Here is a 15,888-nt window from a genome sequence, read left to right on the forward strand (position 1 = left end):
AAACGTGCTTCTCCAGAAGCACCCTTCCTCCGCAGAGACGTGACACTCTGAGAATGCCTCTGGCGGCCTGTGCATCTCTCTACTGTGACTGTCCAATCAAGTCACTAGAATAAAGAACCGGCTTCATGATCTCCTCTGCCCTGCAGGTTTCTGAAATCAGGATGCATTCTTTCTACTAAGGAAATAATTCTTATCGTAATTGCCACGGGATAATTATGATCTAAAATTACTATTGTTGGTGACTGTCAATGATGCATAAAGAATAATACAGCTTGATTTTCAAAGCCTAACCCTGAAGAAGCAAGACAATTAAAAGCTTGTTTTGACTAGTTAAAATGAACAAACTTGACACAAAAGTCACAAAGGAAAAATTCTAGAGGGAAAATATCATCAACTGGCCTGACTTGGCATTTCTCTAAAACAAGTTACAAGCTCCAAGTGCAGGGGAAAGACCTTTCAAGAACCAGAAGGTCAGGCCAAAATTCATGACTGTAGAGGAACTGTGGGAAGCAGGTGTGGTCTCCCAGACCATTCAAGGCCAGAAAGGAAGAAAGAGGTCATGACTCCCACTGTCTTCAGGGAACATGATGCAGCACGTTCTGCAATCTCATGTAATAGTAACTTCATACCACGTAACATACAAATGATCCAAAAGAGAACAACGTTAACATCTGCAAAATGAACACGATGCAGCACGTTCTGCAATCTCATGTAATAGTAACTTGATACCACGTAACATACAAATGATCCAAAAGAGAACAACGTTAACATCTGCAAAATGAACAGGTAAAATTCCCCACCTCTGGTTCTGTAGATTTCTGGCTTAGGTGGTTGAATTCCAAGGCAGGCAGCGAAGAGGCTCCCACTTCCCAGAGTGCACATGTGCCCCTCAGGCATCTGGGCCAGTATGATCCGATGCACTGTGTGACCTTCATGCTCGTAAGGACAATTGAGTAGAGCTTTCAGTACCAAGAAATATAAACGACTTGCAAAAAAGATATTTAAACAGGCGCAAACAACTTGGATAACATTTAATTTATTTTATTTTAGGCCTTACAGAGACTCAATTTTGAAAATCAAAAATAAATGAAGGCCCTCATTTCAAAAAATGAACTTTGACCAACAGAAAAAATATGTTCACATTACCTAACAATCTGTATTTTCAGAAGGAACCTTTAATTCAGAAATGCATATCTCACAGAAACGTCTTCTCAACATATCATTTCAGAAAAAGCAGGAAAGATGACTTTTTTTGCCTCATTGGCTAAAAATCATCTTCTGTCCAATCCATTACAACTATCTTTTACAGTAGCCTGATTTACGTCTGAATTAGTTAAGAAATCCTGAATGACCCAAACCCAACACTAAGAACACAGAAAGAAGCTCCATGTGTCAAACATACAATTTCCTTCTTTTCTTCAAACACCTGTTCTGCTCATACCATTAAGATCTTTAAAATTCCTGGAATTATCTTCTAAGATCATTGAAACAAGAGAGCCACTATCTCCATTTCATCCTAAGCATAAAGCACTTGTAAATGAGTGTAGATTCTGTGACAAATAAACACGATTATATTTCAAAGGATAATTTATTATTTTCACTACTGGGAGGTAGGTAATCTCAATGTAAGCATTCTTTTTCTCCTTTCTTGAAATCTGTAAACAGCACCCTGTGGTATGCACAAAAGGCTGTCTCAGTAAAATACATTTTTTCATGTGGTTGGTTTTGCTCTTATTCCTGAATAAACTAAGTCTCTCACTTAATCCATCTTTCACTTCAAATACCAATTTGCTTAGCAAACCCTTTTTGTGCATTTCACAGAGGCGAATCTCAGTCCTAGCTCCCTCCCCACCCGGTCAACATACCTTGCATAAACGCAGACATGCATTTAGCCAGCCATGGTGGTGTGCACCTGTAGTCCTAGCTACTCAGCATGCTGAGGTGGCAGGATCACTTGAGCCAGGAGTTCAAGACTGCAAGTGAGCTATGATCATGCCACTGCACTGTAGCCTGGGTGACAGACTGAGACTCTGTCTCAAAAAAATAAATATAAATGTAGACATTCAACGAGACACGGGCCTGCTTCTGCCGAGCACTCGCAGTTCACAGAGGTTATAGGTGAATTAATCCCAACTGTAAGATGTACTGTAAATGAAATGAAATGAGGTCTATTATATATAGCAAACTATAATTTATTGTATATATTCTCAATTATTTAACGTGGCATATTGGTACTATATTCTGCTAGCCTGCTATTAATACTCCCAACTCAACATACTACAGGGGTCCCTCAAGCTTAAAGACTAGGTTAGCAATATGCTGGCAACAGCATCTTTGTAACATTCCTGGTGCCAAGTAATACAACAGAACTTCTCACATCTCCAGAGAATTTTTTACTAGAGAATTTCATATCACTCAAGCAGTACCTCATTGTCTATTAGATAAACACAACATGATTATGAAACTGGATGGCAACAAAACTCAAATGGACTGAACAAAAGATGACTATGCAGGAAAAGCAAATTTCAGTTTCAGGATTATTAGTAATAAGAACCTCCAATTTATCCCCACTGAAAAATATGCAACACGAAAAGCAAAAGGAAATTGTTTTAGAAGAATTTCATATAACACAAGATTTTAACATAGGCAGTCTCCAGTGGTTAAAAAGAAAAAAACTAGGAATGTGTTTAATATCTAAAAAATAGCATTTAAATATGCAAAAGTGTGAATTATTTGATAAATACTTAAAACATGTCAATCATGTTTAGATTTGAAAACGTGGCGTCAGTGTGAAGCAGTGCATTCAGCCCTCTGTGTCAGGAGACAACAGAGCTGCCCGCCAAGACTGCAGACCCCCAGGAAGAAAGATTCCAATCACAGCGCATTCATTTAAAAAGCATTCTAATATAATAATCAGACTCATCAAATGCAAACTTTTTTTCCCCTTTAAACTACTCTTTAAATTTGGCCAAACTAAGTACTTGATACAAAAATGCTGGCAAAGAGCAGGGGTCCCTGCAAACTGTGTGGCAAACTCTGACATCCTCTTGCCTTAGCAGGTAAGTTAAAACAAGGACAATCTAAAAGGAGGCCATTCCCTCATCCAATTAGCAATGGAAGGGTTAGAACTGAAATAATCACTGTTAGAGCATAGGAAACAGACACACACATACTCAAACACACCCTACCACCCCAGCAACGCTCACAGCTGACAATGGCTGAATTTCATTACAAGCAAATGATTTAATTATAGCTTTGTTATTAAAAAAAAAAAAAAAAAAAAAAAAAATCAGCTGGGCGCAGTGGCTCATGCCTGTAATCCCAGCACTCGGAGAGGCTGAGGTGGGCGAATCACGAGGTCAGGAGATCAAGACTATCCTGGCTAAGACGGTGAAACCTCGTCTCTACTAAAAATACAAAAAATGAGCCGGGCACAGTGGCGGGTGCCTGTGGTCCCAGCTACTCGGGAGGCTGAGGTCAGGAGTTGGAGACTAGCTTGGTCAATATGGTGAAACCACACCTCCACTAAAAATACAAAAATTAGCTGAGTGTGGTGGCACATGCTTGTACGCCCAGATACTTGGAAGGCTGAGGTGGGAGGATCACTTGAACCTGGGAGGCAGAGGATGCAGTAAGCCAAGATCACACCACTGCACTCCAGTCTGGGAGAGAGAGGGAGGCTCCGTCTCAAAAAAAATAAAAAAATAAAAAAATAAAAAATCAAGTCGAATGCTCAAACAAGGATAATTTCCCTTCAATGCAAGATAAAAAGCAGCAGCCACAATTTAAAACTTTACTCCATAATGAAATCAGCATGAATTCTGAAACGAAGATACTGGGAAATTGCACTGGTTTGCAGAGGCAAGGCCCGTGCCTACCCCAAGGAGTTAGCAGTCTCCATGACAACCTGACTCCATTTTTAGTCTCCCAACCTTTGTCTGCTTGAGAACCATGAGCTTGAGTTACTGCTGAAAAACATTTGATTTTAACAATATATTTAAGGTTTAATGATTGTTCACCTTTCCTCTGAAAGATTAGCTGAAAACGACACAAATAATTCATGAGAGGTTTATGTTTGAGGCGATCACCACCAATACACACTTCGAAAAATACCATCACCATATATATATTTGCTTAAAAAAATTATGACAAGCTTCAGGTAAAAATAATTTTTAAAGGGTCCATTTTTCATTTACATACAATCAATACATCGTATTTACATATATACGACTGAATCTTTATTCTATTTTCTTCATATAAGATATTTTAACTGGTAGGTAACTGCTCTATTCTGTTTTTATAGAAACACTAAATACCTTCTTATTCACAGGCAGTTTTGATGATGCTAGTTTGTCTCCAAATTACGTACTGAATATAGTTAAAACCTTAATGAATAACATAAAAATTAAGATCCAGTATTAGCTTATTTTATGGGTCGCACTGGTTATTCCAGGAGTCAACTGCCTCTAGTGTGCATCAATTACAGCTGCAACAAAACAGAAATCAAGTGTGGTTCTGAAGACCTGGAAAAAGAAGTATGACTTCTACGACGTTCACCACTGCTTAATACTGCTACTGATGGGAAATTCTTACACTGGGTTCATTTCTTTCCTTGTAATAACACTGATTTTTCTAGTGATATTTAACTTTAAAAAGGTATTTTACTTCTTTAACCCTCAGAGAACTTGTATATTTAGACAACTAACCAAAAAAATAATCAGACACATGTATCTTTGCCCACAGTTTCCAAAGGGTTAAAGTGCAGGAATTTTCCACACTGCTATACTTCTATACTGCTGTAAGGCACCTTATTCCACTTTTTTCTTAAAGGAAACTTTTTCTTTGGTTTCTTGTAACTTTTCAGTGAGTCTGTCTTTTGTTTCTTCCATCTTCTCTGTGATAAGCTCCTTCGTCTCCTCCATCCTGTCCTGTAGATACTCCTTGACGGGTGGTGGCGTGGACATGTAGCCATGACTGCGCAGATACTTCACAGTGAAGGATGTTCCTCCCAAAGTCACGGTATACCGAGCAGGTGTTGCAATCTTAAGCAAGAAGCAAACAGAGACAAATCAAAACCTGGTTATTACCATCATCTTAAGCAAAAACAAGTTAAAATTAAAGTTCTTGGTAGTAACCAATCAGAATAAATTGCCTCATTGTTTCACAAAGCTAATGTAGTAATATCCTATATGGTTTTCCCTCCTAACAAGAGACACTTCTTCTGTGAACTCATTTTATGAACGTTTGTCCTCCACACAATCCTGACCCAGATAACAGAATCATAGCACTGACATCCCTAATCGCATGCTAGTAAACTTGGGGAACAGCTCAACCTGGAAATCAGAAACAGGACTCAGTACCACTAAAAATAACAAAGGAACACATGTTTCTATTCCTTAAAACTCCTGCCATCCTGCCAAATGCTTTCTATCTGGAGCTAAACTAGAACTGAATGTCTTCAAATGGTGAGAGGCAGAGCATGAATCCACTCTCTGTTGGATTTAGGTTAGCTTCACTTCCAAATCCCTTTCCTTCTACCTTCTCATTACAATCTACCCTGAGTCTCAAATCCTAGCCAGTAATTTACATGAGGCCAAAAGTAGTAAAATGGCACATCTGCTGCAGATATGCACAGGTTTAACGTTAATCGTAACTTTTAGGACCAATGGTAAATAGCAGATGACTGGTCAAAGAGAAACATAAAAGTAAAAAGGCTGCATCATATATCTAAGTCAAAAATCAGGCCGGGTGCAGTGGCTCATGACTGTAATCCCAGCACTTTGGGAGGCTGAGGTGGGTGGATCACCTGAGTTCAGGAGTTCAAGACCAGCCTGGTCAAGATGGTGAAACCCAGTCTCTAATAAAAGTACAAAAATTAGCCGGGCATGGTGTCAGGCACCTGTAATCCCAGATATTCGAGAGGCTGAGGCAGGAGAATCGCTTGAACCCGGAGGCGGAGATTGCAGCGAACCGAGATCGCACCATTGCGCTCCAGCCTGGGCAACAAGAGTGAAGCTACCTCTCAAAAAAAAAAAAAAAATTCATAGGTGTTGGCAGGTACAATGGCTCACGCCTAAAATTCCAGCACTTTGGGAGGCTAAGACAGGAGGAGTGCTTGAGTTCAGAAGTTCAAAACTAGTCTAGGCAACATAATGAGACCGTGCCGTCTCTTAAAACAAAAAGAAAAAGAAAAAAGAAAAAGAAAAGAAAAATAATTAGCCGGGAGTAAGTGGCATGCACCTGTAGTTCCAGCTACTTGGGAGGCTGATGCAGGAGGACTGCTCAAGTTTAGGAGTTTGAGGCTGCAGGGAGCTGTGACTGCACCACTACACTCCAGTCTGGAAAACAGGGCAAGACCCTGTCTCAAACAAAACAAAACAAAACGCATAGGTGTGCCGTATAACAAAACTCTGAAAGAGCTGTCTGCTCTATCTCTAATTTCTCTTCTAAACACGTTAAGCAAGCTTTCACCCATACCTCTTCACCAAAACTGCTTTCAAAGTCACAGTGACCTCTACAAAACTAAATCCAGTTGTCAATTTGGAACCAGCCCCTGAACCACTGGAACCATCCAAGACAGCTTTCACTTCTCTTCACTTGGCTCCAGGCCCTCAACTTGCTGGGCTTCCTTCTGGTTCATGGCGGCTTCTCATTTTTGCCAGTTCCTCCCTTTTCACCCACCTCTGAACACGGTGTGACAACAATCGATCCCTGGACCTCTTATTTTCTCTACCTATCTCACTGTCTGGTCTTTAGTGCCGTCTATACATGGATGATTGTTAACTTTAATCTCCAGACTGAACTTGTCCCCTGAATTCCAGTATGTACAACCACCTCCGGAGATTTGCATGTCTAATAAGATCTCAGACTTAATGCAGGTGAGTCACTTAATAGGGACACGTTCTGAGAAACGTGTCATTAGGTGATTTTGTTGTTGTGTGAAACATCACAGAGTGTACTTACACAAACCTAGATGGTACAGCCCTCTGCACATCAGGCCACAAGGTACAGCCTATTGCTCTTAGGCTGCAAACCTGGACAGCACAGCACTGCGCCGAATACAGCGGGCAATCGTAAGACCACAGTAAGTATCTGTATACCGAAACTATCTGAACATAGAAAAGGCAGAGTAAAAACATGATGTTCATAAAAACATGGGACCTGTGGGACCATCACTGTCTGCAGTCCACGGTTAACCGAAATGTTACTGGGTGGCACATGACTGCATGTTCAAAACTGACCTTCAGATCTTCAACTGTCCTACTTCACACCTGCTCCTCTCAAAGTCTTCCTCGTCTCAGAAAATGGCAATTCTATGCTTCCAGCTGCCCAGGCCAAAAACTTACAAGAAAGCTTCAACCCCTCTTTCTCTTCCATAATTTATATCCAAATCATCAGAAAACCCCAGCAACCACGTCTTTAAAATACATTGAGAATCCAACTACTTCCTGCTACCACCTGGCTTCTGGCCACTTTTGCCTCTCGACTCAAGTACTGTAATCACCTCACCTCACACCAGGTCCCTTGGCTTTTCCCTTGGTCCTGCCATGGTCTGTTTAGAGGAGCCAAAGTGATTTTGATGGAACAGAGGCAAGATGCTTAAAATTGTCCAGTGGCTTTCCCTGTCCTCAGGGTAAAAAGCAAAGTCCCTGTAAGAGCCGACAAGGCTTTCCTGATCTGATGACGTGCCATTCTCTGCCCTGTTCACCGATTCCAGTCACACTGGCTTCCCTGCATCCCTTAAATACTCCCAGGATCCCGCAGCCTCAGAACTTGCCTTTCGAGTTTTCTCCGTTCGGAAAGCTTCTCCCTCTTGGAGGAGCAACTATCTCACCTTCTCAGCAAGGTGTGCCGTCTCCCACTGAAAAACAAACACCACAAACACACCCCCATCCCTGGTTTCCTTTCTTAGCACTTACCATCATCTATGTGCACATACTGTGTGTGTGCAGCACTTCTAACTTTATCTTGTCTCCCCAACCCACCATCACTCACTACACTATCTGCTCCACAAGGCAGGTATTTTGCACTGTCTTCTTTGATCCATTTACTCCCAGTACCTAGAATGGTATCTGGCACACAGAAGAGGCTGACTAAAACTCTGGGTGTATTTCAAAGAGATTATGAGGCAGTCAGTGAATACGTCCTGCAGCCAACTGCCGCCAGACCACACATGCCACACTTCATTTGGGGGCTTTGTCTTGATGAAGCAAAAAATCTGTGTCTGTTGTTCTGTCCGAGAAACTACAGACAACACGCAGGAGAATTCCCTCCACACCTCCTGCCTCACAGAGGAAGAGCGAGGGGAAGAACCACCACCGGCACTCATCTTCCTACCATGACGCCTACAGCTTCGTTTTCAGTCCCAACTCCACAAACACACGCTGAGCATTTTATTCACCTACAGAACACAATACCAGGGGCAGTGAAAAAACAACAAGAAAGAAGACATGATTCTGAATTCCTGGGAGCTCCTAATCAAATAAAGAAAACAAACACTTAACACCTAGCACAGACTGTGCTATCAACTGTCATGCTATGGGAGTGGGATAAGGAGCAATTAAATTAGGGAAGGTTTACATCAGCATGATAGTTTGACTTACTTGGGTTAAAGTTATACCCACCATAACTAGAAACTTGGTAATTTTTAAATTTAATACACTTTAATGTAGAAAAACTCAGCAATTAAATGTTAGCCCTCTCATCAAAATTGTAATAAAAGAGGAAATCTACCAAGATTTCAGAGGATGCTAATGAGGATGACAGAATGAAACAATGCTACTTTTCAGTAATGCTATAAAACCGTAATTCTTAGAAATTCTTATACAACAGAAGTAAAATAAAACATCTAGCTTCTCAGTGTTTTCCACCTTCTTAGGTTGAAGTTTCACAGACTCTCAAAAATATTTGTCAATTTAGAAAATGAGATTAATATGGCTAAACTCCACAATTTACAGTGAGTCTTCCCTTCCAAAATAAAGACCCATAGGCATAGAAGCTATCAAGATGACGTTGTCAGGCCAGGTGCAGTGGCTCATGTCTGTAATCCTAGCACTTTGCGAGGCCAAGGGCCGGCAAATCACCTGAGGTCAGAAGTTCGAGAGCAGCCTGACCATCAGGTAGAAACCCCGTCTCTACTAAAAAAATTCGAAATTAGCCAGGCATGGTGGCACACGCCTGTAATCCCAGCTACTCGGGAGGCTAAAGCAAGAGAACTGCTTGAACCCGGGAGGCAGAGGTTGTGGTGAGCTGAGATCGCGCCATTGTACTCCAGCCTGGGCAACAGGAGCGAAACTCTGCCTCAAAAAAAAAAAAAGATGGGCCGGGCGCGGTGGCTCAAGCCTGTAATCCCAGCACTTTGGGAGGCCGAGACGGGCGGATCACGAGGTCAGGAGATCGAGACCATCCTGGCTAACACGGTGAAACCCCGTCTCTACTAAAAAATACAAAACACTAGCCGGGCGAGGTGGCGGGCGCCTGTAGTCCCAGCTACTCGGGAGGCTGAGGCAGGAGAATGGCGTGAACCCGGGAGGCGGAGCTTGCAGTGAGCTGAGATCCGGCCTCTGCACTCCAGCCTGGGTGACAGAGCGAGACTCCGTCTAAAAAAAAAAAAAAAAAAAAAAAAAAAACAACAACAACAACAACAACAACAAAAAAAGATGATGTCTGAATCCAGAGAATAGTTATAAAGATTATCAACTTTTAAAATGAAACATATGTTACGTTAAAATCTAACAAAAAAGGGTTTATAAGACAATTTGGATTAAACCTATTTTACTTGCTAAGAAAAGATCAACTATTAAAAGCAGTAAAATAGGGGACCTCCTCTTTCGGCTTTGGAGGCCCCTCCTCCTGTCTCTGTAGAGGGGAGCTTCTTCCTTCTCCCTTCCTTCTTGCCCCTTCTTGCCTATTAAACTCTCTGCTCCTTAAAACCACACACAGAAAACAAAACAAAAAACAGTAAAATAAATGCTAAATTTTGCTAACAAGTCAGGTGGCATGCAGATCACTGAATAAGAAAAATAAATATAATTAATATCTTAAAATAACTGTCTCCATTTATCAACAGGAGCAAAAATGTCAAACAGATGGCTAGTGCCGTGGAAAATCACACAAGTCTAACAACTATCTGATCACAGCAAGTCATGGATCATCTACCAATTTTTAAGGCATTTCTTCCTAAAACCACATTTTTACTTCTGCTTTATTTTGTTATCTTGTACTCCCAGCCACTCGGGAGGCGGAGGCAGAAGAATCACTTGAACCCGGGAGGCGGAGGTTGCAGTGAGCTGAGATGGCGTCACTGCACTCCAGCCTGGGCAACAAGAGTGAAACTCCATCTCCAAACAAAAAAAAACTGTTATCTTACATTATTCACCAGACATATCAGAGACGAAATACAGTGTTTCAAGTTACAAAATACAATCGGAAGCTAAGACGGAGTCTCATGGGGAGATGAGCAGGCCCCTGGTGAGGTCTGAGGAGCAAGGGTTTGTCACGGTACCCACCTTAAACAATGCATACGCCGTGAGCGCGTTTCCACTCTGCGAGTTTTTCAGGATGCTCACCACACCGTCAGGTAACCCAATGAGCTCCAGAAAAGGAACGACATTCACTCCTCTACCAAAAAAAAAAAAAAAAAAGGTAACTTTCATATGTACAAACTTTTAAGGATATTTTCAAAAATTATCTGAAAATACCAAAACCACACTATAATTTTACTAAATTTTGCTTAAAAGTTGATTCTACATTATCAAGCACTTTACCTTTACTCTAAGAGAACATCTTACTTGATGTACAAAATGCAACATACACACAAACATCACATCACGTAGTATCTTACCACCTACAACTCCTATTTGCTTCATGTGGGCATCCTAGTATGTTTAGAAAAAGAGGCAGTTATTAGAATAAAATTAACAGCTTTAAGTAAAGTATGAGAAAAGGATTAGAATCATTTGCCTGGTCTTAGTTTCCTCAACCAAACACCACTTCCTTAGAATGCTCCCACTCACATTTTAAGACCTAAAATTTTTACCTTTAAAATTACATGGGGTTTTTTTTGGTGTTTTTTTTTTTTTTTAGACCGAGTCTTGCTCTGTCGCCAGGCTGGAGCGCAGTGGTGCAATCACAGCTCACTGCAACCTCTGACTCCCAGGTTCAAGCGATTCTCCTGCCTCAGCCTCCTGAGTAGCTGGGATTAGAGGCGCGTACCAGCACACCCAGCTAATTTTTGTATTTTTAGAGATGGGGTTTCATCACATAGGCCAGGATGGTCTCCACCTCCTGACCTCATGATCCGCCCGCCGCAGCCTCCCAAAGTGCTGGGATTATAGGCGTGAGCCACAGTGCCCAGCCAATTACATGTAATTTTATGTGTAACACTGCATCGTAAAAGCAAGAGACATTTTAACATCACGTTAGTGTGTTATCATGCAAAGAATAAATGATACTATGGGTTTGATGAAAACTTCACTTACTCTAAAAGGATGCTTCTATTAACATTCTTAAGGCAGGTGAAGAAGCAATTAACATATATCACAACAAATTTCTGGAGGCAGGAGAGAAGGCAGAGAAAGTCTTCAACCTGAGCCGTGACTTCATTTCCAGTTTCCTGATTATTAACATTTCTGAGCCGTGACCCCTTCATTTCCAGTTTCCTGATTATTAACAGTCCTGAGCCCTGGCTGCTTCATTTCCAGTTTCCTGATTATTAACAGTCCTGAGCCCGACTTCTTCATTTCCAGTTTCCTGGTTATTAATATTCCTGAGCCTTGGCTTCTTTATTCCAGTTTCATGATTATTAACATTTTGCCACAATGGCTCTTGCTCTCCCTGGACACTGTGATCCTTCACCCCTAAATTAGAACGAAGACATTTACCTACACAAACATCACATTTATAACAGACACGACAGTCTACAGTTAATATATAATCTAGATGACAGTTTCCTAAATTGTCCCAGTATATCCCTTATGGCTATTTTTCCTGTCTCTCTAGTCTGCTTTTCTCTAGAAGTGCTTCTCAGCATGATACGGTGGAGGAGGGCAGGATGTCTCTCTTGACTCTGAGATTTCTGAAGCATGCAGGCTGGCCGCTCTTCGAAGGACACCTCTCACCTTGGGTTTGTCCGATTGTTTCCTCAAGATGAGATTCACGTTAAGTACTTTCCACAGGAAAACAACAGAGTGGACACTGTCCACCTCAGCACATCACAACAAGGGACACACAAGTCAGTCTGTCCATCCTTAGTGTAGCAGGACGAGCCGCAGACAAAACTCCTCAGACACCGAGTTAAAGGAGGAAGGGCTTTATTCGGCCGGGAGCATCGGCAAGACTCACGTCTCAAGAGCCGAGCTCCGAGTGAGCAGTTCCTGTCCCTCTTAAGGGCTCACAACTCTAAGAGGGTCCGCGTGAGAGGGTCGTGATCGACTGAGCAAGCAGGCGGTACATGACTGGGGGCTGCATGTATCGGTAATGAGAACAGAACAGAAAAGGACAGGGATTTTCACGGTGCTTTTCTAAACAATGTCTGTAATCTGTAGATCACATAACCGATTAGGTCAGGGGTCGATCTTTAACTACCAGGCCCAGGGTGTGACACCACGCTGTCTGCCTGTGGATTTCATTTCTGCCTTTTAGTTTTCACTTCTTTCTTTGAAGGCAGAAATTGGGCATAAGACAATATGAGGGGTGGTCTCCTCCCTTATTCCTCCCCTTTGAGAACTTCACTCAATAGTGGGCGTTCTCACTACCCATGTCTTCTTGCAAGACAGATCGATAGTGATTCATATAGTACACTTGTGCTGAAGCATTCTGGTGAACTAAGGTAGTGATGAAGCTTTTTATCATTTGAAGAAGTACAGGAGCAAACAAGGGAGCAGTAAGCAGGTTCCTATTACTATTACGACTCCTATTGTAAGAGTTTTAAATCCTCCTAGCGCTGGCAACCATTTTCTAAACACAGCCCCAGGATCAAATCCATGCCACACTTGCACGGGCACATGTGCCAGTTTTGTCATATCTCTAACTATGTCTTCAACTACTTGCCCTTGATCAACAATGTGTAGACCAGCAATTAGTAAGGTTAAATTTCCTACAGACCCCTCCTTCAGCTGCTAGCAAGTAGTCGAGAACCAATCTATTTGGATAGATAGCATTTCTCATCTGAGTTTCTTGCTGGGCCAGAATAGTCAAGGCTCTGCCAGTCTTATTAGTGATTATATCTAAGACAGCTTCTAACCATACGATTCAGCTGACCATGTAAATGGGGGTCTGGTATCCCCACGAGCCATCTTGTGCCCAAGTACCAGGCCCATAATATTGTGTGATTCTCTCAGGGGGCCATTCATCATCTTTCCAATCTCCTAAAGCTATGCTTCTCTTCACAGGAAGCATAGACAGGGAAGCCCAGGAGTTCGCCTGCCTTTATGGGCAGTAGGAAGAAAGCTGGTTTAATGGTGTCAATACCACAACTACCTGCCCACTGGTCGGTAATTTGGTGTAAGCTCTATGCCCACACACCCAGTATGAGCCAGTGGGGGCTGTCCAGTCCCGGTGGGACTCCGGGTGGGTCCACACGGTTTGCAACTTTGGGCATTTACTAAATGGATTTTTCTTAGTGTGGTTTGAACTCCACCAGGGGGCTGTTTTTGTAGCACTATCAGTTTTTGCCTAAGGCAGCTGAGTCTTCCCACAGGAAGAGTGAAGTCCTTCCCCACTCTTGCTATACAGTATTGTCTAATGATTGAGGCTGTTAGGACCCAGAAGTTATCAGGCTGATTCTTTTGAGCTGAGAATTCATCAGGAACTGGGTCTGCAGGTACTAATTCTTGGGCTTCCCATGGCCACTGATCTCCCATTACAGTTCCTCCACATACATAACATGAAGTGACAATAAGAGACTGGACTACATGCTCAGTTAATTGCAAAAACAAATTTCTTGTTTTTCCTGGAATTTCTGGTACTGGCACATTCAGTTCATCATAGAAGGTTTGAAATACTGGCTCAGGAGAGCGTTTGTAAACTTCTTCTCAAACCATGAGGATCCAGTCCAGCCCCATCCATTCCTAGGGTTACACGCTCCCCTTTTTTCCAGCGAGGATCAAGGGAGTTGGTTATTACTAGTTCTAAGGGGTTACACTGACCACTGGTACAGGAAGGGCCACTTTTCCCTTTCTGAAGGTGGACAGGATCCTCTTCATTTTTTATCCAAGTAGCCTAAACGACACAAGACCAGTATCCACATTCATTTCCACACAGTCCTAATTCTGACAAACGTACTTATTTTCTGCCATATGGCCTCTTTCCTAATTAAGAGAACCACATCCTATTCCTACCTTGTTACTATTAATGACAGCACAGGCATCAAACTTCAAGGTGACTTATTTGGACACCCCTTTTTCTTTTGTTTTGGCTAACACTTTACTCGTATCATTTATGAGGCCCCACCAGTCCTCAGCCCTTAATCTTATTTCAAAAACTGTGGTCATGGGAGGCTCAGATGGGTCATAACACACATCAGGTTGGTCATTTCCTGGGCTACACACCTTATATAGAACAGCATTATACAATCAAGTTCTTTCTAGAGTCCCAGTACACTTATAATAACCATAAAATAGGACTGTAGCAACTTTTTGTCCTACCTCAGTGACTTGATGTATACACTGGGAATAGCCCTCAGTCTGAGGAAGGTCAGTTGAAGTCCTTACTGGACAAGCCCAAATTTTAAGGAAAATGAGTCCTGCGATGAGTTTTCTCACGCTTCGGCCGTGTGTGGACCAGTCAGCTTCCGGGTGTGACTGGAGCGGGGCTTGTCGTCCTCTTCAGAGTCACTGTGCAGGGGTTGGCGAGGCTGCTCCCGTCCACTACAGCTCACAGTCTACTGATGCTCAAGGACGGTCTCCGAGGTTGGGCCTCTACAATAAACTGAGTCCAACACCTCCACACAGTTATGTTCAACTGGGCTCTGTGATCCCGGGAGCAAGGTGGCAGAGTTTAGGGTGCTGCAAACTTCAATGGTTATGTGGGGATTTTCACATAGCAAGCGTTGGTACTTGGTTAATCTAGCATTTGCTAGCCAATGACGGTCTTTGGTATTCATCAAAGTTACCACAGCATGGGGGACCTTTACATTCAGGTTTTGCCCAAGGGTTAGTTTACCTGCTTCTTGTGCTAACAGGGCCCTTGCTGCCAGGGCCCTTAGACACGGGGGCCAACCTTTAGAAACCCCGTCCAGTTGTTTTGAGAGATAGGCCACTAGCCTTGGCCAGGGCTCCACAGTCTGGGTTAAAACTCTAACTGCCATTTTTTCTCTTTCCGACACATACAGTGTAAAGGGTTTTGTCAGGTCAGGTGGCCCCAGGGCTGGGGCCGACATGAGTTTTTCTTTTAATTCATGAAAAGCTCGTTGCTGTTGGTTGTCATAGATGCAGTTTATCCAATTTACATTTTTATTAACTGTCACCCACCAAAATATTGACTCAAATCCTACAGCTATTTGATTTCAAGCTTTAATTTCATCTGGTATTCCCCGTGGGACTCCAATTGTGTCTAAATAGACGTGAGAGTCAAAAGACCCATTAGGGGCTTCTCTCACTTTACAAGGTCTTATTTTTCCTCCCTCTGGTTGATGAAATACCAGGGTGAAAGGCATTGCCAATTGGACTAAAGTACAAGTGCCACTCCAGTTATTCAGCAGAGTGCCCAGTAAAGGTCCACCACACATCCGCTGGGGGATGAACAAGGGCTGACTGATTGATAAGCCCTTCAAAATTCTGAACCTCACTGCATCCCTTCAGGTCTCCAAGGAACGCTAAGTTTCCTCCCTGTCATGAGAGAACCGAAGTGAACTTAGTGTTGGGAGACGGAGGCTGCATGGCCCTCGGG

At 42.5% G+C, this 15,888-nt stretch overlaps 1 protein-coding gene across 6 annotated transcripts in view; it reads right to left on the minus strand.

The window, feature by feature from the left end:
* Window positions 1-1,020: 1,020 nt before the first annotated feature.
* Window positions 1,021-15,888, minus strand: part of FAM210A (family with sequence similarity 210 member A) — a 63,761-nt gene continuing 48,893 nt past the window's right edge. For all 6 annotated transcript variants that reach the window (XM_005587275.5, XM_015439895.4, XM_065533568.2 and 3 more), the window contains 2 exons: window positions 10,509-10,620; window positions 1,021-5,042 (listed from right to left, as the gene is read on the minus strand). In XM_005587275.5, coding sequence (XP_005587332.1) covers window positions 4,809-5,042; window positions 10,509-10,620 — 346 coding nt within the window. In that variant the 3' untranslated portion in view covers window positions 1,021-4,808. The remainder of the gene's footprint in view (window positions 5,043-10,508; window positions 10,621-15,888) is intronic.

This window comes from Macaca fascicularis, chromosome 18, assembly GCF_037993035.2.
Source record: "Macaca fascicularis isolate 582-1 chromosome 18, T2T-MFA8v1.1".
Taxonomy (NCBI): Eukaryota; Metazoa; Chordata; class Mammalia; order Primates; family Cercopithecidae; genus Macaca; species Macaca fascicularis.